The sequence below is a fragment of the Lemur catta genome, chromosome 3 (genome assembly GCF_020740605.2).
Source record: "Lemur catta isolate mLemCat1 chromosome 3, mLemCat1.pri, whole genome shotgun sequence".
Taxonomy (NCBI): Eukaryota; Metazoa; Chordata; class Mammalia; order Primates; family Lemuridae; genus Lemur; species Lemur catta.
The window spans coordinates 41702725-41723852 of NC_059130.1; the positions used below are offsets into that span (position 1 = coordinate 41702725).

Here is a 21128-nt window from a genome sequence, read left to right on the forward strand (position 1 = left end):
CATTAAGGCATTAGGTTAGGAGGGCTCTCTATACTGGGGATCACAAAACCATTTTAGGAAGGATTCTAGGAGTCAGGCTTATAATAATGTAAAGGAGCAAAGTGGGCCAAGATAGGTGGTGAAATCACGTGTTCTTCAGCTGCTCTTCCATTTTCATTATAGGAAATCTTATAATATCTGTCTTTAGAGAAAAGTACTCATGACCATCCTAGCAAGAAGGAAGCTTCTGCTCCTCAGGACATGAGTCTAAACTGGTACTTCAAAATGTTACAACACAATTCTCTGATCCAGTTTTAACAAAGGATTTTATTTGTTGATCCCTAAAAAGCAAAATCCAGAAAATAGCAACTGACTGCAAGAACAGTTCTGTAATAAAACATTTTTGACCACCTTCTCTCTGCACAAGGTGTGCCCTTTGCTGTACACATCATCAGGAGCAGCCTGACACATGGAAACACTGTGAAAGGTACGTGCATTTGTCAGATGGCTCACACTTCTGGGACACCTCCCTGGCAGGCAAGGGGAGCCTTTTCTGCAGTCTGCCCCTTTTGATAGAAGTTTACTGCAAATTTTCTTACAGCAAAATATTTAAAGGTCCCACCCTTTGCTCTTCCCACTTCAGATATCTACTAGAAAAGTACAGAATTGAAAAGCACTGTGATCAAAACAATGAATGTTAAAGAACATCTGGGTTACTTTAAGTTCCTGGGTTATATACGTGGGTATTTACAGAGGAAGTTGAACCTCAAGTTCTGTTGCTTCCAAAATGGGTAACAGAAGAGAGGATTTGATTAGAACAGCTGAAAGAATTGATAGTCATTCTACTACGGTGTGAAGCAAGCTGTCTCAACCATCAACCGATACTACCTCATTGATCACAAACCCCCTAGAGATCCAACATGATGTCATTGATCACAAATCCCATGGAGATCCAACATGATGTGAGTCTCAACTGTAGAACATATTTCAGAGACAGCCAGCAGAGTGCTGATATATGAACAGAACAGAGTGCTGGTGTTGGTAGATAGTAAAGAACCCGAAGAAATTTTTAGTGCCATTTTCATTTAATAAGCCAGTAGTATAGCAACCTAAAGACCTTGGTTACGATCACATGAGGATGTTTTTAGGGAACTGCTGCAAGAAAACATGATTGGCAGCTGACATCCTCTGGCTCACTGCTCTTTGTGAGCAGCTCTGGCACCAACTTCTCGGAGAGACTTAAGGCTGGGGTGTGTAGCGGAGGTATTTCTTGCCAGATGGGAGTTCTTTGGTGAAGACTCCTTTAGGGAAAAGTTTTTTGGCTTCCTCTTCAGGAATGGTTGGAAGGACCATCACGCTACCTCCTTCCTGTTGAAAGACATGGAAAGTGGTGAGATTCAATCTTACAGTGGAGCTTAAAGCTTCAAGAGTTAACTTCAGAAAAGTACCTACAGGTCCTAATAAGACTAATCAAGTATCCTTTACTCTCTCCCCTCTTAAGAATTTGGTTTCACAAGTTGATCTTTGACACTTTTGAGAGGTAAGCATTTCACCATCTTAACAAGAAATAGTCCTGCTTTAAACCCAGCAATGGGTTGCCAAACACTCTACCTTTCAACTCCCAGTGTGGATCGTGGCCTCAGGCCCTGTGTGATGAACCCCCCTCTCCCACCCCTCCCTCCTGAGGCTCTTTTCCACGCATGCTTACTTGCTTTTTCTTTGTTTTGACAGGTGTGCACCATCACGCCCAGCTAATTTTTCTATTTTTTTAGAGACAGCATCTTGCTTTTGCTCAGGTTGGTCTCAAACTCCTGGCCTCACGTGACCCTCCAGCCTCTGCCTCCCAAAGTGCTAGGATTATAGTTGTGAGCCACTGCATCTGGCTTTGGCTTTCCTTCTATTCATCCAACATGCCAAACTCACTTGCAGATCAAGCTCCTTGCACTAACTGCTCCTTCTGCCTGCAGTGCTCCTTCCTCACAGACAGGCAGGACTTGGTCACATGCTTTCTTCACGTCCTTCCTAAAGGTCCCGTCAGAGGAAGGCATTCCTGGGCAATCAAATATGAAACCAACTCGCCCACCCCTGTGCTCCATTCTCCCCACCTCTGCCTGACTATTCTTTGTAGCACCTGTTGTTACCACTTAATAGACTACATAAACTTGTTTACTGTTTGTCTCTCCCCACTGGAAGTTCTATGATGACAGGGACTTTACATTGTTTACGCGTGCCTGGTGCCCACTGCCTGGGCTCAGTAAATGTATGTTCAATTAATGGATACAGAATTTAAATGATTTGTCCGACAGAAAAAACCACAAAACAAAACAACAAAAGCTGGTATTCAGGTTAGCATATTTAAAAAAATGTAGCAATGTTAATATACTCTTGTGATATTATCCATGTCCTACATACTTGCAGAAATCCTGGAGATTAGAAGTTTATGAACAAGTTTCAAAGAATTTTACATAGGTTTAAAAGACTGAAGCATAAGAGAAATGAAATGCTTCATGACATTAACACACCAATAGTTTTATAGCTGTGATTTAAGAAAAATGGTCAGTCAAGGTTTTGTGATAAATATTTTACCATTAGGGAAGGGTTAGATAAAAGTTTTTTTTTTAAACCTATATTAGAAAAAGGAATCATTCTGACCAATTAATTTATCCAAATTTTCTGAAAGTTAGAAAGCAATATAGGGGGTTTGCGTCTTATATAAAAGGTGTTAAAGACCTTGAAAAGGGCTCTCAACACATCTTAAACTTAGCCATGAGGAAAAATCCTCCCAGTTTGCCAGAAACAGAGCCCTAGGTAACACAGACTCTGGAGGTAGCTATTTAGAGACTGGCCCTTCAGGCCTTCCAGGCAAGTTGAATATCTGCTTTTTTAACATCTTTACCTTCCAATCAACTGGTGTGGCAACGCGCTTTTCCGCTGTCAGCTGGAGAGAGATAACTACTCTGAGAATCTCATCAAAGTTCCTGCCAGTGGTAGCTGGGTAGAGGATAGACAGCTTCAGTGTCTTATCAGGACCAAAAATAAACACCTGCAAAGCACAAAAAGGCATACGTAGGAAGAGTTCTTTGAGTGCTTTTGGTATTAAAGCCACTTAGAAAGTTCTGCAATCATTACAAATGTTCAAGAGTGTAAAAACTAAACAAAAACAAAGCATCTAGAAGGATACACCAAACTGGGTGGCTAGAATATAAATCATTTACTTCTCCATGTTATTTTTCTAAAATTAAAAGGGAATCATATTTGGTTCTGGCTGTCCCAGTAAGAAAAACTGATATGCAAATTTAATACAGGAAAGGTCCCAGGAAGTTACTATGTCAACTGGGGGTGATTAGCATAAAAATAATACTAATGGACTGGGTGTCGTGGCTCACGCCTGTAATCCTAGCACTCTGGGAGGCCTAGGTGGGAGGATCATTTGAGCTCAGGAGTTCGAGACCACCCTGAGCAAGAGCGAGACCCCATCTCTCCTAAAAAGAGAAAGAAATTATATGGACAGCTAAAAACATATATATAGAAAAAATTAGCTGGGCATGGTGGCGCATGCCTGTAGTCCCAGCTACTCGGGAGGCTGAGGCAGGAGGATCGCTTGAGCCCAGGAGTTTGAGGTTGCTGTGAGCTAGGCTGACGCCACGGCACTCTAGCCCGGACAAGAGTGAGATTCTGTCTCAGGAAAAAAAAAAAAAATACTAATGGAAGTTGATATTGGTCCTTGAAGAGTTGTATATTTATGCAGATGAGGGACTGGGATCATTCTCTAGTCGGTGGAGAACAAAACAAATAAGTTCTTAAAAACAGAGCTGACTGAAGGAGAAGGATATGGCCCATCACTATAAAGAGAGGGAGGGCTCTCAGGAGACAGCCTATAGAAAAGGTTTCTCAATTCTAGATGACATCTTAGGATCAACTGCTTATTATTTTGTAGATTTCCAAGAACTATGAATTAAGCAGTTTAAAAATTTAGCTGGAAATTTCAGACACTTTGTATCAATCAGTATTACAGATAACCAATGATGTTGTCATCAATATACAGTTACTTCATAATTGCAGATATTCTCCTATTTCCTCTAGCTGGTCCAAGCATTTGGACATACAGCCTGATCAGTCATGCTGACTACAAAGTGGAAAAGTGGATTTCTACAACTTACCACACGAGCTGTCACAGGCATGCCCTTTTCATCCTTCTCTGCAGGGTCCAGCATGCCCAACAGGATAGCAAGGTCCCGATCCTTATCGTCGATGATGGGAAAAGGTAACTTTTCTGTGGGTTCATCACCATTGTAAGCGTTGATATCCTGAAATGCAGGTGAAAGAGGAAAGAGAAATCTAAACCCAACACATCCTCTGAGTGTCATCAGTTAGCCATCACCTTGCAAGATAGGGAAGAAGACTATAATTGTAATAATTTTCTCTAAGCAATTTTAATAAGACAACGAATAAATGAACACCCCTCATCATAATTATTAACAGGAATAGTGGTAGGGTGCAGTATTTAGTTTATAACCATAGACAAAAGCCCTTTTCATGCCCAATTCTCTTAAATTTAGCATGTTTTTACTGCTTTAAAGGGTTTAGCAGTAAACCCTTTAAAAGTTGAAGAATATAGTTAGATCCTAATACAAGGTACCTCTGGGTATTCAAATACTGTAAAAACCATCAGGAACAGTGGGTTCATTAAGTCTATCACATTTAGAAATAATGATATGAGCAAAGAACATTCTATAGATCTGGTCTCTGCCTTAAAAGCACCCTGACTTACACATTAAGTTATAAGACAGAGCCTGAGAAATGGAAAAAAAAAAGTCACAAAACTTAAAGCAAATACACAAGAATGGAGAATTAAAAATACACTTCAAGGACAAGTCTAAGGTAAATGGGTAAAAAGGCAGAAGTAAACTTACACCAGGGTGAAATTCAAATAGAAAACAAAGCATTTCAAGTCTTAACTAAAGGAAAATGGTGTAGTGCCCTCCTCCACTAGTAAAATTTTATTCATTCGTTCATTTCTTCTATTCCTGTCTCTGAAAGCTTTTGGGGAAAAAACTGTTTCATTATTTCATCAAGCATTGATTTAGCACTTAATGTGGACTAAGAATGTGGATCACAAATGAGTAAGCCATGGCTCCTGCCCTTAAAGGAACTTCTAACTTGGTTACAGGATTCCCATATGAAATGGCAACAAAAACAAGACTGTAATGTTTCAGTGGCAGATTGCAAATGAAGTATACGAACATCCCCATTGCTTCAAGAAAGAGGTAGGACTTCTACCTGGGCCATTGAAGGATGGATAAGATTTTTCCAGGGAAAAGGAAGGCATTCTAGGGAGGAGAAGCATCATTAATGAGACCTGTAGCAAGCCTGTGCATGAATTATTGATAGGAGTGAGGAACTTAGCTGGGCAGAGTTTAGGAAATAATGGAAAAGAAGATTTAAAGTTGAAATAACAGGCTGGCTGTGGTGGCTCATGTGTGTCATCCTGGTGTTTTGGGAGGCTGAGGTGTGAGGATCACTTAAGGCCAGGAGTTTAAGACCAGCCTAAGTGACATAGCAAGACCTTGTCTCTACAAAAAAATTTTTTTAAAAAATTAGCCGGCTGCGGTGGTGTACAGCTATAGTCCCAGCTACTCAGGAGGCTGAGGTGGGAGGATCACTTGAGTCCAGGAGTTTGAGGCTGCAGTGAGCTATAATGGCACCACTGCACTCCAGCTGAGGTGACACAGCAAAACCATGTCTCTAAAACAATAAATAAAAAAAATAAAGTTGGAACAAGGTCAGTCTATTTATTATGTGGAGCCTTGAAAGTAAAACTGGGGCTTTTCAGTACAAAAACTTTGTGGATTTCTCAACAGAGATGTGACAGGGTAAATTTGTTAATGTGGCATTAACAAGCTTTGAAATGGGTAAAACAAATTCTAACATGTTCCCTAATTTTATTATCTTCACTTTCCTCCTGTTGTCACTGGCTGCCTATCAAGTGATCACAACTAAATAATAATCAAGATGATTTTGTACTTGAGGTTTCCGGAATAACCAGTTGAATATAGTTTGGGTGCTGCTTCTGATAGTTGGGAAATATTTAATGAGATCAAAGCTCTGAAAACCTCTAAGGCAGAAGCTCACCAGGTAAAATGAACCTGGGTATGCTTCTATACCTTAAAAGACATTATATAATGGGCTATAAACTCTTCCTTCAGCAATTTGTTGTTTCAATTATTGCTATGTAGTAATTCTCTACCCTGCCTCTTGCATGACAGGCATTACATTATACCCATGAACACCAAAGAATCACATGCTTTGGCTTTACCTTAAATCAGGTTAAATCCTACTGTTATCTAGATAGTGCCAAAAAGAACATTGGTTTCAGGTTCAAATCACATTGCCACCATTTTCTAGCTGGGCAAATTTGAGCAAGTCCCTCCAACTTTCTGAGTGAAAAAACTGTTCTTATATACAAAAATGAGAAAATGAAAAATGAGAGCAAAAACCATATACCTACCTTACAGGGCTCTGTTAAAATCTAATGAGAAACTGCCTAGGCGAATGTTGTAGAAATGTCAGTTACCATTCACTGATAAGTGTAAGCAATGAAAAAAAAAACCCACCTCAAGAAAGATAATTGCCCTTTCTTTTTCTCCTACACGTGACTCTTTTAGTCTCAGACACTTAGGACTAACTGGCATCATTAATAAATGGCCATGGGATGCAGCCCTGGGTCACCATCTCACAAAACAGTACATCTTTTATTCAGTCACATGGGCTTCACATAGTGCCTAGTACATAGTAAGTGTCCCTTAGAAGGCAGTTATCATTATTACTTAGTAGCACGCTATAAAATGTTTTCAAGGTTAGTTTAAACTAACAAATTTATTGTCCAAGTAAACCCTTTTGCTAAAAATAGACAATTCCTTCAATTTATTCATGCAACAAATATTGACTGGCCCCCTACGATGTACTGAGTATTGTTCTAGAAGCACACAAACAGGATTCTCTGCCCCTGCTGAGCCTACACTCTACTGGAGAGAAACAAACAAAATAAGCAATATGCAGAGTATTTTAGATGGTGACAAGTGCTGAGCTGAGGGGGACAGTGAGTGTGGAAAGGAGTTATAATTTTAGATAAAGAGGACAAGAAGAGCTTTAATGAGGTGTCATTTGACTTCTGACCCAGGAAAGGTGAGGAAAAGCCAGAGAAATACCTGGGGAGTGCTTTTTCCAAGTACGATTCTGGATAAATTTTGAAGGTAGAGCTGACAAGTTTGAGGATAAATCAGACATGTGATGTGAAAAAACAAGAGGAATTAAGAATGGCTCCTAGATTTTGGGCCAGGGCTGAGCAACTACAAAAATGTAGATGCCATTAGCTGAGATGCGTTAAACCCCGGCTTTAAGAATGGGGCCCAGTTTCAGACATGCTAGGTTTGAGATGACTGGCTCTTCTAGGGGAGAAGCCAAGTAGGCAGTGATTAGAACAACCTGGAAGTCAGGAGGGTCTAGCCTAGAGATGGAAATTTGAGGAATCATGGTATATCGATGGCATTTAAAGACATGAGTGGATGAATTCACTCAGGGAAAGGCTGTAGACAGAAAAGAGAAGAGGTCTAAGAAATGAATTCGGGGCAACTTTAGCATAAATTAGGAGTTGGGAGATGATGAATAATCAGTCTAAGCCTGAGCAGAAACAGCTAGAATGTGGTGTCCTGGAAGCCAAGAAAGGAAAATGTTTCAGGAGAGAGAGTGATGAGTTGGGTTGAATGTTGCTGGTAGGTCAAGATGAGGACTGGGAATTGACCACTTTCACTGTGTAGTCCAAGTCAAATTTTCAAATAATCAGTGAACTCTGAACCTGAGGCTTACTTGTACTTTCATCTCAAAACCAAGCTGTTCTCTGTCATTTTTAACTTGATCTATAACCTCAAGCTCCAAACACATGCCCACTGGTACTACTATACCTTGCTCCAGGCAAGATGGTCCTCAACGCTGTCTATTGAAAGGGCAATCAACTTAACATTCCTCTTGGCAAATTCTGGTGCCAGCTTCGCAGCTCTGCCAAGCTCCGTGGTGCACACAGGGGTAAAGTCCCGAGGGTGGGAAAAGAGAATGCCCCATCTGGAAGAAGGAAAAAGGAGGTCACAAATGAATAAAGTCATTATCAATGTCATGTAGAATGAAAAGCCACAATTTCTGGACCAAAACCAGGTTTGCTTTTTTAAATGAAAGCTTATGATGACATTTACTCTTAACCTTTTCTGTTGAGGAATGCTTTTCAATGATTTTACTTCCAGAAAAGCCTAGGCTTATAGTACAATTCAATCAAAAATGGGAAATTCAAGATGGTAAATATTCAAAAAGTCTAATTTTAGGGTGTTGCCTCCTTTAATAACTATGGAGCCACCCTGACTCCTTTTTAGCTAATTAAATCTGTGCTACTTAAGCCAAGCTGAAATAACTTTTTATTTCTTCTTATTCTTTTCCACATTTTTTTCTAGCATAGACCCTGACATTCAGCTCCAATAATGGATGTCCCAATATGCCCTGAATCCAAACAAATGTCTGGTTGCAATAATAAACAGATTATGTAATCCTAAATAAACAGGTTTTTATCCTCTATTTATATGTAAAATCACAGTTGACACTTGGCTTCTTTGAAGCAAGTGGACATAAAATCTTTTATAAAACTACTTTACTGATCTAACCTGCCAAACAAGACACCTGACACTTGCACCCTGACAAAACAATAGCATCTTAACAGTTTAACCTATCTCTCTTCATTTGCAGTTTCTTTTCCTTCATGCTTCAGACTAAGGAGGTAGAAAACTGACAACCTACAATGTAGATTTCTACAACTACAGATTCTTAGGAAAATACTAATATCTAAATCATCACTGTCTAAGGTTAAACTTGTATAGATTTTGAGCACGTTTCAAGCTGAGTCATCAAGAAATTTGGGGTGCCATTTCCTTCTCCTTGGTGACAGAAAGTACTCTTTCAACTGAAAAGGAAAATCTAACACTCGGTTCTCCACATTTCCATCGACTTAAACCATCCAAAACTAGTAGATAACTAAATCTAGCCCAGATACTAAGGTGACCTTTCCAAAGTTTGGCAAGTTTCCCTGAGCACAAAGAGCAAAGCAAAGACAAGGGCACTTCCTTCCCACCCACATTTGCCACTCAGCTCCCAAGGTTTCAGGAAAGAAAAAGATCTTCTTCCAAAAAGGATGGAGGGCCCTATGGCAAGACCGGGAAGAAACACATAAGTTTTTAAGATTGTGGAGGTGTGCAATATGTTTACCTTCTTGTCAAGGGCAATAAGAGGGACATACAGTATACCTTTTCAAATAAGTAATATGAGTAAAAATCTAGGCCTTCTATTCTATGGAAAAAGACCTATTTAATGGTCAGATGAGACTCAGGGGAAGGTCTTCAGAAGTTGAGAAGAAATGGAACAGGGCATTTCTTCTTGTATTGTTAAAGGGGTACTGAATTAGAAAAGTTAGTTCTTTTTCCATTGTGAGTCAATAGAGACTGTTTTGCTGAATCATGCTAAGGAACTGGTTTTAAGCCACTTCATACCCTTCCCTCTCTCAGAAGCCAAACTAATGGCTAGAAATAGGATAAACTCCAAGAATGTCTTACCTTGGCCTTTCTTCCCCTCTAAGTCTTCCTACTGCTGTTGATCAGAGTAATTCAATTCTTTCTCCCATTTCCTGCCTTTCTCATTTTCAAAAGACAAAAGGTTTCCTCCATTAAGAGAATGGTCCACACTTACTAAGCCCCAGAAAACCGCTGAAAAACACGTTTCATTTAGTGACAATGTACTATAAAAAAGCTGCTTCTGCCACACACAGAACAGTGATAAGGCTCAACAAAGCCACCAAAAGCAGCACCCAAACCCTGTTAGTTGTTTCTAATTGTCAGGGGTAGGGTAGATGACTGTAATGTTTAAAATTATTTTGTTTTTTTCTCCAGAAAATACCTGGATCAAAAATTGCCCATCTATTGATGGGGCTGTTTCATTTTTTCTTATTGATTTTTTTAAGTTCTATATAGATTCTTGTTATCAGTCCTTTATCAGATGTGTAGAAAGCAAATATTTTCTCCCATTCTGTAGATTGTCTATTGGCTCTAATGATAGTTTCCTTGGCTGTGCAGAAGCTTTTTAATTTGATCAGGTCCCATTTGTTTATTTTTGTTGCTACTGTGATTGCCTTTGGAGTCTTCTTCATAAATTCTTTGCCTAGGCTGATGTCTAAAAGAGTATTCCCAAATTTCATGCCTTAGTAAACCTAAGTCTGCTATCCACCGTGAGCTGATTCTTGTGAGAGGTGGGGATGCAGTTTCAATCTTCTGCATGTGGATATCCAGTTTTCCCAGCACCACTTATTGAATAGAGATTCTTTTCCCCAATGTATATTTTTGTCTGCTTTGCCAAAGATTAGATGACAATAAAGACATATGCACTGGAATGTTTATAGCAGCACAATTCACAATTGCAAAGATGTGGAAACAACCCAAGTGCCCATCAATAAATCAGTGGATTAATAAAATGTGGCATATGTATACCATGAATACTACTCAACTACAAAAAACAATGGTGAACTAGCACCTCTTATATTATCCTGGATAGAGCTTGAGCCCATCCTTTGACGTAAGGTATCACAAGGATGGAAAAACATGCACCACGTGTACTCGCCATCAAATTGGTACTAACTGATCAACACTAGGGTGCTCGCATGGTAGTAATACTCATTGGGTGGCTGTCAGGTGGCAGTAAACCCACAACTAATGGATGCGGAGCGCACTGTATGGGGGAAAGGCACACTTGTAGCCTTGCTTGGGTGAGGCAAACGCATTACATGTAACCAAAATGTTTGTACCCCCATAATACCCTGAATTAAAAAAAATAATAATAAAGTGTAAACTCTTGGGCTCTGTTCGAAAAAAAAATTGACAGTCTGACTTCAGATCATATGGAATTTGGAAAAATTAGGCAAAAATCCACGTATTATAATGATATAAAGTGCTCAAATTTCTTTTCCAAGTAGGGCAAGGAATAGGATACCTAACCCTAGGCAGACTTGTTTTATAAATGCAGATATTTTTCTTATCTTTCTACTTGTGGCTCCCTGAGAATGTACCACTTCTAATCAACTCTAGATAGATCCAGAGGCCAATAAACAACAGCAACAAAAGCATGGTATTAACAGCTTAAATACTGACAGCATTTATAATTGTTGCTACAGTAAATATACTTTATGTCAGTATTTAATCCACCCAAGCTAAGAGTTCTGATAAGATTTTATGTTTCATAGGGGTGAGGTATACAGAAATGGGAGGTAATCCACTCTGAAAATCCCACGTAGTTTTAGAGAAATATTAATACCTAGATTCTCAGTATGAGGCTGGCCATAATCTGTACTCCTAAAGTCTTTTTGTGCTTTCAAAGTCTGAATGTTCCATTTCTTACTTTTTGCTAACAGAGTCCTCTCTTTCACAAAGCTTAATTTTTCCCTAATCAGTGGCTGGAAAATGGCCTTAAGGGGTTGTAAGGGAACAGGCTTGATATCTAAGAATCTCTCCTAGGTTCTCTGCATAGCCCTGTCCAATCATTCATTAATTTCATAAGCTTCTCTCTCTCTGCCTATATATACACACCCCTGTATATTGTATACAAACCTGGGAGGAGGTGTCAGGAATTGTCAAGCCTTGGTGCACAACAGTGTAGTGGGGCCACTGGAACTCCAGAACCACAATATAACTTGACATGCCTGGAATGTTTCTAAGGAAAACTAAGTAACTTAACAGTTTGCTGATTCAGGAGTTGTAAAAAAAAAAAAAAAAAAAAAGAGCATCAATTTACTCCTAGTTGTAGCAGCGTGACTGTGAGGCCAAATCATGGGTTATCAATTTGGCTATCACCAGCAAGGCCACGTGTCCGCAGCAAGGCAAAAAGGGGAGAGGATAGTGAGGGACACACCACTGGAAAACAAAAGGGTCTCAGAGTGGGTAAGTGCACATCCTGGAGGCTGGAACGAGACCAACACTGGCAAGAATAGATCACTGCAGCTGAACAACCTCAGAAAGCCCTTCCTCAAAGTGTTACAAGTTCTGGAATGAAGGACGCACCTACACACAGTGTTCCTGGTTTCTCCCAAAGCCGTTATCACATCCTATCTTGGAGGAAGCTCTAGACAAAAAGTCTTTTGGCTACTTACTTGGCAGCTGGTGGTTTTAAATTTTACATTTTGTACCCAGAATCCTGCAAATACCACTGCAGCTAGCAGCCCCCTCAGATAACACTCTGGGCCTCCTCTCACCTGTGGCCGGCAGCAGTGTCCTGACTTCGGCCTTAGTCACTCCTCTTCCCTAGGGAGCAAACTCCAGAACGGAGGGAGGGAGGGTGGTGCGACCTCTGGCACGAGTCCTGGAAAGTGACCGCAAATGCCACCCTGCCCGTGCCCCCTCGGCCTGACCACGCTACTTGCACAGTTTAGTAAGGCAAGTTAAATAGACAAAAAACCCTCCTCCGCACAGGCCTTGAGTTCCCAGGGCCCGCGGAACCCAATGTTGTCCCCCGCACTCCCCAAGCCAGCACGGCCACGCCATGGGCAGAGAGACGAGAAGGGATCGAGTGACCCGCGCAGGGCGGGCCGAAGAGCTGCCGGCCCCCAGCGGCGCTCCGTAGACGCGGGGCTGGAGCCACAAGGCGAGAGGCACGAGCGGGAACTGGTGCCGGAGGAGGCAGGCGGCACTCAGGGGGCTGCGCGGTGGGGAGGACGGAAAGGAGAAGAAATGGGGAAGGCACCTCCGAGTCCGGGCGTAACCGAGGCTAGGGCAGGGCTACGCGGTGGGCACTTACGAGTCTCCCAGATAGTCGTGGAAGCGAATGCGGCCTATGGTGGTATCGGCCTCGAAGTTGGGAGCCTTGTCCCCGAGAAGCAGACCTCCGGGCATGGCGGCAGCGGTGACGCGTGAGGATGAGGAGGCGCAGTTGCGACAGCAACCAGCCGCGTTCTGGCGATAGAAGTGCCGCTCCCGCGCGCAGGAATAAGTGGAGGCGAGGGGGCGGGGGCGGGGCCCGGGCCGAGGGGGCGGGGCCCGGGAGGCGGGGTCGCGGGCGGCGCTGGCGGGAGCGAGGGGCGGGGGTGCAGGGAGCGGGGCAGAGCCCGGGGCGGGGCGCGAGCTGGACGATCGCGGCCGCTGCCCAGGGCGCCGCCGGGCCTCGGACCTGGTGGGATTCTCGGGCCCTAACGCCGGTCTCTCCGCACGGGACGCGGGGCTCGATACGTCGCCCCCTGGAGGCTTGGGGGTGCGCAAGGTCGATCTTGCAGGGCGTGTAGGCTTTAGGGGTGAGAGGAAGCGGAAGACTGTTAAGGAGAGCCTCAAAGTGGGGAGTCGCCAGGCCCTCCAGGCTGCGACGCGCGCCGCACGAGTCCGCGCAGACCCTCGGGAACGTGCTAACGGTTCATGCAGTAGCTCTTCCTCTCGGCCAGCTCCCGGCTGAGGGCGACCTCTCGACGGCCACCCCTCTTTTAGTGTGAGCGTCTGAAGACCCGGCCGCTCTAGCCAGTCTAGCCATGATGAGGATGTGGCAAGACCCAGTAGCGTGGGTGAACTTATGTCAGAGGAAGTGGCTTTCTTATTGCAGCAAAAATTCCCGTACCAATGTCAGTGCTAGGGTAATATAACCAAACTTTAATTTTTATTCTGCTCCCTACCCCCCGTTTTTTATGAACCATAAAATAGTCAACACAGTTATCCTGAATTCTAAATGTAAATTTTAGAACATACTTATTTGGACCTTCTGTGTGTGCAAGTCAACTCTGTCACCCAGGGAGGTGGGAGGTTTACATTCATGTCTTTCCTTTCTAAGTGCCAAGCACGAGATAAGATGTCTGTTTTCTTGGAGCTTTCCTTGTAGTGAGAAACGACAAATGGCAGCAAGCACATAATTAAACAAGAATATATTAAAGAGCATTAAGTCATATTCAGAGAACTAAAATAAGTTTATGTGCTAGAGTAGCGGTCCCCAGCCTTTTTGGCACCAGGGACCGGTTTCATGGAAGATAATTTTCTTGCAGACTGGTGGGTGTGAGCGATGGGGAGGGGGACCGGGTGTAAATACAGAAGATGAAGCTTCGCTTTCTCGCCGGCCGCTCACCTCCTGCTGTGCGGTGCCCCCCCCCCCCCCCCCCCCCCCCCCCCCCCCCCGCTTTCCTAAGTGTCATGGTTTCATGGAAGACAATTTTTCCATGGATTGGAGGGGATGGTGCATCGGAGCTCTGCGGCCCAGTCCCTAATAGGCTGCTGACGGGTTAGGAACCACAGTACTAGAGGGCTGGAGCTGGAGCGATCTTTTGGATTGGGTGGTCTGGTCTGGGAAAGCCTCCAGGGTAATGTAGATAAGCTATTGAGCACATGATAGGTGCTCTGGAAATGGTAGCTACTATTTGGATGATGGTAATGGCTCATGCAATAACGTGTACTTTGCCTACTACCCAGGCCTGGTCATACAATGGAGAGATACAGTCCCTCCTCTTACCAGAAAGGCAGATTTACATGTAATTATGGTAAACTCTAGGGTAAAGGTTGCTGGGGGAAAGTGCAAATGGTTTGAGTTCAGCTCTGGGGAAAATCCTCTGGATGGGGTTGGCAGGCTTATGGAAGGTGCATGGCAGTGTTGAGTAGTGACTCACATGCTGTGATTTGAGTTTTCATCATAGTGATGTGTTGTGTGTGTGTGCATGTTAGTCATACTTACCCAGTTCTTCACTGAACAAGGACTTGTGGTAAGATTACTGGTGAAATTTCTGATACCAGATATAGTTGTTTTTGCACAGCTGTAGGGTTTGGAGAGAACCTTGAAGTCCTTATAGTTACCTCCCGAGGGACAGGAGGGAAGGGATTGCTGGGATTTGCAGAGGCCAGTGACTTTGGGCTGATTCACATTGTCTCTCCTGCTTGGAACAGATTGAAAGAAAAGGTGAAGGAATTGGCAATGGCCATTTGGAAGAACTACAGTGTATTATGATGCCTGTCTCTCTTACTAGATGTTGAACTCCTAAAGGTTTGACCATATTTTATTGATATTGGAGACCTGTTAGACATAGTGGGCATGAGGACTAGGTTGCATAAAATATTAGAGAAACATTTGGCTACCTTCCTGCAGCCACAATAGCAAAGTTTCTTGTTTGCAGACAGCTGGGAGTAAAAGAGCAGTATGTCCCTCGTCATACAGTCATGTGATACATAATGACATTTATGTCAAGTCTGACTGCATATTCTACAATGGTCCCATAAAATTATAATGGAGTTGAAAAATTCCTGTTGCCTCATGACATATAGATGATCCTGACACTGTGTAGGTCTAGGCTAGTGTGTGTGTTTGTATCTTAGTTTTTAACAAAAAAGTTTAAAAAGTAAAAAAAAAAAAATTTAAAAATAGAAAAAAGCTTATAGAATAAGGATACAAAGAAAGAAAATACAGTATTTTTGTATAGCTGTACAATGTCTTTGTGTTTTAAGCTGTGTTACTACAAGAGTCAAAAAGTTAAAAAACTTTAAAAGTTTATAAAGTAAAAAAGTTATAGTAAGCTAAGGTTAATTTATTATTGAACAATGAAATCTTTAAAAATAAATTTAGTATAGCCTAAGTGTACTATAATGTCCTAGGCTTTCACATTCACTCACTACTCACTGACTTACCCATAGCAACTTCCAATCCTGCAAGCTCCATTTATGGCAAGGAACCTATAGAGGTGTACCATTTTTTATCTTTTATATGGTGTTTTTACTGTGTCTTTTCTATGTTTAAACACACAAATACCATTTTGTTACAGTTGCCTACAATATTGAGTATAGTAATGTAGTAGACAGGTAGGTTTGTAGCCTAGAAGCAATAGGTTATACCACATAGCCTAGGTGTGTAGGAGGGTACATCATCTAGGTTTGTGTAAGGACACTCTATGGTGTTCACACAATCATGAAATTGCATAAGGATGCATTTCTCAGAACGTATCCCTGTTAAGTGACCATGACTGTAATTGTAACTAGGTAAAAATCCTTATGCATGCAAGAGGAGACATATAAAACTTGAAATTAATGTTAGGATGGTGGGATTGTGTTTTTTAAAAAAATCTCATACGCTTTCTTGTTAGATTTGATTGTCTTTTCAGAAAAAAAAAAAAAAAAAGACTGGAGCACAGGAAACGTACATACCCAAACATCCCATTAATAATGGCAGCGCTATCAACCTGCTGTGTGAATGGGGCTGATAATCTCTTCACTGCTCTTCTTTATCACGTTTAATGTAGCCACTCTTTCCTATTATATTAATATCTATTACAGGACTTCTACAATCTGGAGAAGTCAAAGTAGGAAATGTGGGGGTAAAAATAAAAGACAACAGCTTTTAAAATGCTAGAATAAAGAATAAGTCTCAGAGGGGCTTTGGAGTAGTAAATGCTGACACTTCTTTTCCCAGAGAAGCATAAGCATTTTGTAAAGGAAAGAATGTATTATTTTTACAGAGTGGGCAGTGAATAAAATTTGTAAAGCTTCGTATATGTATATCTACAGAGGCTGTCATAGAGAGGAAAGAGGGGAAAGGGAAAGAGAAAGAAGTTAGCAAAGAAATCACAAAAGCTGGGAAAGGGAAGAAGAGAGAAAGAACAGTGGGGAAAAGAAGGTGTCTTCAGTGGTACCTATTAGAATGCCTGTCTTGCCCAGGCTCCTTCCTAAGGAAAGCTGGCCACACGGTGATTGTATAGGACCAGTTGTCTTGAACTGGATGCTGGTTACATGTGTTTACTTTGTGAAAATTCATCAAGCTTTGTGCTTAAGATAATTGCCCTTTTCTGTGTGTATATTATATAGTACTTCAAGAAGGCTTAAAAAAACAAAAAGGAAAGAAAGGAAAAGAAACCACCGCTGTATGTAGATTAGAGTAGTTGTATTATACATGAGCTATTATTTCCCTGAATTGCTCAAAAAAGCTTACTCTGAGTATTTCAAAACAAACATCACTCATCCAAATTGGTCAATGTTGCTAAATTGTTACAATCAACAGTATGACTACAAGGAAGGTTCTGCCCACATGAAAAACATTCTTGAGATCTTTCTTTCTCCATAAAACCTTTGTTTAGGTGCATCCTGAGTGTAGAGTCTTATTGAATGGTTGATAGCCCAGGGCCAGGAAGCAGGAATAGTGAGCTTCGCCTCAGCTTCCAGCCCTGGCTGTGATTAAGTAGATAGCCCAAAGGTAGTGGACACCTTTGCAAGCCTTTACTCTATAAAATTCTATACTTGCTCATTCGTTGATCTAATCAACAATCTGGCAACAGGTGGTGCGTTTGATTAGTTTGGTATCTGGTGGTCTCTCAGTAAGTGTTAGTGCTTTCCTTGAAAATCATTTCCCCAGGATATCTGCCTTTTAGTAAGTAGTCTTCAGTCTAAGAAAGGATCCGTGATGTTTTGAATATACATCTCCTCCATATTTGTGAGGCTCAGCCTCACTTCTTCGTTATTCATGTATGAACCACACCCAGGATCAGGGAGGAAGAAAAGAATAGGGAAGGTCTGAGAAGGTTAATGGGGCATTACCTAGTGATAAAAATAATATAGAGTTTTTACATTTTGGCTCATCAAAATGTCCTTTATGCAGAACTTATCCGATGGTCACTACATAGTGTGAGTCATAAATCTTTACTTAGAGTTAGAGGGGAACTTTGCGGTCATATAATCCAAACCCCATTTCCAACCCTCTCACCTTCACCATTTTGCTTTTTTGTTTTTGTTTTTTTAGAATATACCATATTTTTACTGTAACATTCACCATTTCAAAGTTGAAGAAACTGAGTTAAAATCAGAAATGGAGTTTTTAATTTTATTGAATGGCTTTTGGCATTCAGTAATGCAAAGCATAAAGCTTTTCTCCTTAATCTGTTAGTATAATACATGAATGTATTTCCTAATGCTCAATCACCTTGTATTCTTAGGATAAACCCTGTTTGGTAATACTGTTTTATTAATATATGCCTATATTAGCACAGAGGACACACTCAACCATTTATCTTTTCTTCATTTCTTATAGAGTCACATTTTTTTTTTCAGTTATCTATCCATTCTTAGTGCAGCCAGGTGCCTTAGGGAAGTTGACCTCACTGCTAGCTTCAGATATAGTCATGACTGATCCAAGCTAACAGTAGTAACATCACCAGGGAATTTGTCAGAAATGCAGATTATCAGAACCCATGCTAGGCCTACTGAATCAGGAACTCTGGGGATGGAGCCCAGGAATCCTTCAGGAAGTGCTAATGCTCTGGTCTAAAATAATTCCATTCTGTTGATTAGGATCTGTTCAGTTATGGGTGTGTAATTCAACTCTTGCTAATGAGACATGACAACTGCTGGGGGGACTTCTGAGAAAAAGTATCCTTGCTCCTAAATGGAAATCTAGGAATCAGTTTTTCATCTTCCTCTGGAAATGGTGCCTGAATGCTTGGAAATATTGCAGTCATGTTGCTGTCAAACCGGGAATGACGCAACACCAGGAATGGAAGAACAGGAAGACGGAAAGGATCAGGATTCTTAATACTGTTGAACCACAGCCTACCCCTAGAGTTCCTGTTGAATCCAGAACTATACTTATTTTTAAATATAATTGGAGTCAGGGTTTCTGTTACTTGCTGTCAAAATCATTCTTAACTAGATTTACTAATATTTTACTTTATATATATATATATATATATAATTTTTTTTTTTTTTGAAGACAGAGTCTCACTCTGTTGCCAGGGCTATAGTGCTGTGGCGTCAGCCTAGCTCACAGCAACCTCAAACTCCTGGGCTCAAGTGATCCTCCTAGCTTAACCTTTGAGTAGCTGGAACTACAAGCACATGCAACCACACCCAGCTAATTTTTTTTCTATTTTTAGTAGAGACAGGGTCTTGCTCTTGCTCAGGCTGGTCTCGAACTCCTGACCTCAAGTGATCCTTCTGCCTCGGCCTCCCAGAGTGGTAGGATTGCAGGTGTGAGCCACGACGCCTGCCCTACTTTATATTTTTAATTCATATTCATTAGTGAGATTGACCCAAGATTTATTTTATTTTTATTATTGTTAGATTTTAGTATCAGGATTAAATTTCTTAATAAAGTCAATTGGGAAGCCTGTCATGGTTTTTATTATCTGAATTGTTTAAATAACCCAGGAATTATCTGTTCTTTAAGAAATATTAGAAATTTATGGTAAAACAATCTGGAACTGGTGCTTTCTTTGAAGTTAGGGCCTTTGCTACATTTTCAAGTTCTTCTTTGATTATTGGGCTAGTTTTCTCTCTTCATGAGCCTATGTTGTAATTTGTATGTTCCTAAAAATTTTTTTATGTCATGTAGATTTTCCAATTTTTTGGCAAATGTTGGAAATTTTAGAATTTTAAAAATTTCTTCAACTTTGATTATATTTCTTTTCTCTTTGTAGATATTTGCATTTTCTCTCCATTTTCTTGTTCAGACTTACTAATGGTTTATTATTCCCAAACTAATTAATTATTATTCCAAAATAATTGTTTTATTTACCAGGTCTATGGAATTTTGTTTTGTCGTGTTTTCTAGTTCCTTAATTTCTACTTTTACTTTTATTATTTTCTTTCACTTATTCTCTGCTGGCTTATTTGATGTTCTTTTTTTAGTTACTTGAATTGAATGCTTAGGTCATTTACTTTCAGTTTTCTGCATATATGAATAAGATCACTAAAAGCTCTGAATTTTCCTTTGAGTTAAGGCTTTGATGGTATCCCATAAAATGTAGTATTTTTTCATTGTTAATTTCTAAACAGTTTGTGTGATAGTATTGATTTCCCTTTTAATCCAAGAGTTATTTAGAAACCTCTTTTATAATGTCAGTTTTTTATTTTATTACAATGTGATCTGTACTTTTGGGTATTTGAGATTTTATATATGACCTAATCCTTGATAAATGTTTATTAGTGCCTCGTGGCCATTTAAAAAGTGAGTTCTTGCCAAGTAAAGGGCACAGCAAATATTACCTGTGTACATCTGTTTCTCTGCCTTTCTGTTGATCTATCTATGATATTCACCCCTCCCCCCATCTACTTAAGCTTATTAAGGTCTTCCCTCTTTCTCCACTGTTTCTCCTGCTATGTCATCAATCACTGATTCTCCACTGGATCATTCTATTAGCATACAAACATGCTCTAGTAAACTCTCTCACCAGTGTAAATATAATGTGAACCACGTATGTAAGTTAAAATTTTAAGGAGCCACATTAAAAAACTAAAAATACAGGTAAACTTAATTGTAATATATTTTCTTAAACCCAATATATATGAAATATTATTTCAGCATGTTATCAATATAAAATTTATTAATGAGATGTATATATTTTTTCATACTGAGCCTTTGAAATCTGGTATGTAATTTATACTTACAGCATATCTAAATTTGCACTAGCTACATTTCAAGTGCTCAGTAGCCACTTGTGGCTACTGGCTATCATATTGAACAGCTCAGTTTTAATATTTTTTCACATTTAAAAGTTCAACCTTTTTTTTTTTTTTTTTTTTTTGAGACAGAGTCTCACTCTGTTGCCCAGGCTAGAGTGCCATGGCATCAACCTAGCTCACAGCAACCTCAAACTCCTGGGCTCAAGCAATCCTCCTGCCTCAGCTTCCGTAGCTGGGACTACAGGCATGTGCCACCATGCCCAGCTAATTTTTTCTCTATATATTTTTAGCTGTCCATATAATTTCTTTCTATTTTTAGTAGAGATGGGGTCTCGCTCTTGCTCAGGGTGGTCTTGAACTCCTGAGCTCAAACAATCTGCCCGCCTTGGCCTCCCAGAATGCTAGGATTACAGGCGTGAGCCACCACGCCCGACCCTAAAAGTTCAGTCTTGACCCAATATTTCCTCCTGCTACCACTCACTTCTGTGTCTGTCTTTCTCTTTTTGTCTTCCTCCATACATTGAAACTCATCTTGTTAAATCCAATGGAAGCTTTTCTTCACTTTCAATGCATTTGACACAGTTTTTTTTTTTTTTAGAAATGCTTCTTTTTCTGCTTCCATTATACCAAACTCTCCTGACTTTTTCTGGCTACTTTCTCTGTCTCATCCCTCCTCTT

The 21128-nt window shown here is 40.7% G+C and overlaps 1 protein-coding gene across 1 annotated transcript; it reads right to left on the reverse strand.

The window, feature by feature from the left end:
* Positions 1-286: 286 nt before the first annotated feature.
* PRDX6 (peroxiredoxin 6) lies at positions 287-13077 on the reverse strand. Its single transcript, XM_045547342.1, has 5 exons — positions 12850-13077; positions 7941-8097; positions 4140-4286; positions 2876-3022; positions 287-1347 (listed from the first exon to the last, which is right to left on the reverse strand). Exons 1-5 carry the CDS (start codon positions 12942-12944, stop codon positions 1219-1221), a joined length of 675 nt encoding a protein of 224 aa, XP_045403298.1. The 5' UTR covers positions 12945-13077; the 3' UTR covers positions 287-1218.
* Between the last annotated feature and the right edge of the window lie 8051 nt (positions 13078-21128).